We start from the raw sequence: 2145 nt of genomic DNA on the forward strand, positions 1-2145 counted from the left end.
ACGCGGCATGCCCAGATCCGGCTTCTCTGAGTAAGCGTAGCCCAGGTAGCTGCTATTGTAGTACACACTCATGTTGAGTGGACCGATACCCTGCAGTCCCATAGTCGACGGGTTATAAACCGACGCGTTGACGTCCATCTCGTAAATGCCATCGCGGCACCCCCACAAGTCGATATGCTGCACTTCCAAGTCTATCTCCGCGAAATTATTGAAACCAATCAGAGTCAGTGTGCGCTCGAAGTCGAGGTTATTGAACGACAAACCCATGGCGTGGGCGTCGATGTCTGCCGAGATTGTGATAGGGACCGTCTCGTTCTGCATCATTGCCTCAGCCATCGCGTTAAACGCGTCCATGTCGGAGATCACCATTGTCGTGTTCATAGTCAAGTTGTAGTTCTGGTTACCCGACTTGATATGCTGCCCTTCAACAGCCGCTGTACCAAACACCACGCCGTCGTAGATCAACGATGCCGTCACCTCGTCAGTTCTGGCCGAGACTGGCACATCGTGCTGCAGGTTTACACTGAAGGTCACGTCTATTTCAGAATCGTTCGGAATGTCCGTGACGTCCATGTAATTTATGGTTAGCACCACTTTATCCATGTAGTGCCGGATGATGGCAGGGATAATAACCAGGAAAACAAGAAGAAGTGCAACACCAATGAATAGCAAGATCAGTCCGAAGATGATACACAGTCGCTTCCTGCGGCTCATGCGCCACCGAAAGCACTTGACCATCGGACGGCCATTCTTGTCCAGCGCAATGTCTTCATCGTCCTTGTTGCTCTCAGGTTGTGGAGCTGCGATGTTGAAGTGCAGCGTTGCCTCGCGGTATTGGTCGCGCTCAATGGAGGGTGTGCACACCTCGTTGTGTTCGTACTGATTCGAAGTCATCTATTTGGTCAAGTTAAGTTGAACGAAATCGTGCCTCCTTGATGTACACTGCAAAAAACAAAGTGACCGAATGTCCACTACTCAAAAATCACAGGCGCGAGCATTACACCATGTCAATAACATGTATGTGGGACTTTGCTTTCGTAATTCATAGTGATGTATCCGAAGTTCAGAATGGCATAATCGCAGGTTACAGGAAACTGCTTTGTTCAGCGCAGATTCACGATCCTGCTCGTTGCAGGGGCTTCATGTTTGTGAGTCACTACTGTTGACTGATAACGTGTGAGCGTTGCTGGTTTTCCATGTGCAGCTTGGTGAGTCCAATTTCCATCATTGAAGCGGCTGAGCTGTATCCTGTATCCTGTTGATTATCAGCACAATTTGCATCGACAGCTCAACATTTTTTCCTCGCAAAAGTGTAAGTAGAATTGAATGATAGCTTGTTATCCGCTGAAATAAAGCATAGCTCCGAAAGCACTTAAAAGGGTTGATATACCTACGCTTCGTTGATTCTCACTAGCTTACCGCACCTGAGGCTGATAGTCGTCGAGCTTGTCAAGAAGTGTCTTGGAGTAGTGTGGTGAATAGTACTCCACGATCTCCGGTGGGTAACAGTTGTTGATTTCGAGAATGTACTCGGTGAGCTTTCCACCTGCAACTTCACTGAGCTGTTGCAGCAATTCCAAGCCTCCATTCTGCACAAACGATCGTCGAGCGTCAAGATCATGCGGCAACATTTGAGCGAATTGCTTGAGAATGTACTTTTGTACTTTCACAGGTGCGTCGCGAAGCAACGGCTGCAGAGCTTGCAAATGCGTACATTTGGCCAAGATGCTTTTCAATGCACGCTTGGACTTGATCTTGAGGTCATCAGAGCTGTTCGGGTGGATCATGCAGGCTAGTAGGTGGCGAAGCACGTCCGCTTCGGCTACTGCACGCGAGTGATCAGGTGTGTGGCGACCAATTTGGCCCAATGTCCAGGCACTCGCAGCTTTAATATGGTCTTCAGGTTCGGAGATCAGTGCACTCTTCACTGGTGTAATACCCTTGGACGTGATCACTGCGAGTGCCAACGTTTCTGAAAAGGCCGAAATGTACCCGATTGCCATGATTCCAGGTAGTTTGTTGTTGCCTGACGCCTCCGCCACGTAGTCAACGAGTGCAGATGCACCACCAGCGTTTACAATCAACTTCGAGAGCTCTGGTGTGTGCTTGGCTATCTCTCGAATGCAGGTGGCGGCATTCTTACGG

At 49.3% G+C, this 2145-nt stretch overlaps 2 protein-coding genes across 2 annotated transcripts; both read right to left on the minus strand.

Annotated features, from left to right (window-relative positions):
- Positions 1–68: 68 nt before the first annotated feature.
- On the minus strand, positions 69–944 carry PPTG_19715 (hypothetical protein; the record flags this gene model as incomplete). The annotated part of the gene is made up of 2 exons (XM_008918222.1): positions 125–944; positions 69–90 (listed from the first exon to the last, which is right to left on the minus strand). The coding sequence occupies exons 1-2, from the start codon at positions 892–894 to the stop codon at positions 69–71; spliced, it is 792 nt and encodes a 263-aa protein (XP_008916470.1). The 5' UTR covers positions 895–944.
- Positions 945–1415: 471 nt separating this feature from the next.
- Positions 1416–2003, minus strand: PPTG_19716 (hypothetical protein; the record flags this gene model as incomplete). The annotated part of the gene is made up of 1 exon (XM_008918223.1): positions 1416–2003. One exon carries the CDS (start codon positions 2001–2003, stop codon positions 1416–1418), a length of 588 nt encoding a protein of 195 aa, XP_008916471.1.
- Positions 2004–2145: the final 142 nt, after the last annotated feature.

The sequence above is a fragment of the Phytophthora parasitica genome, assembly GCF_000247585.1.
Source record: "Phytophthora parasitica INRA-310 unplaced genomic scaffold supercont2.159, whole genome shotgun sequence".
Lineage (NCBI taxonomy): Eukaryota > Oomycota > Peronosporomycetes > Peronosporales > Peronosporaceae > Phytophthora > Phytophthora nicotianae.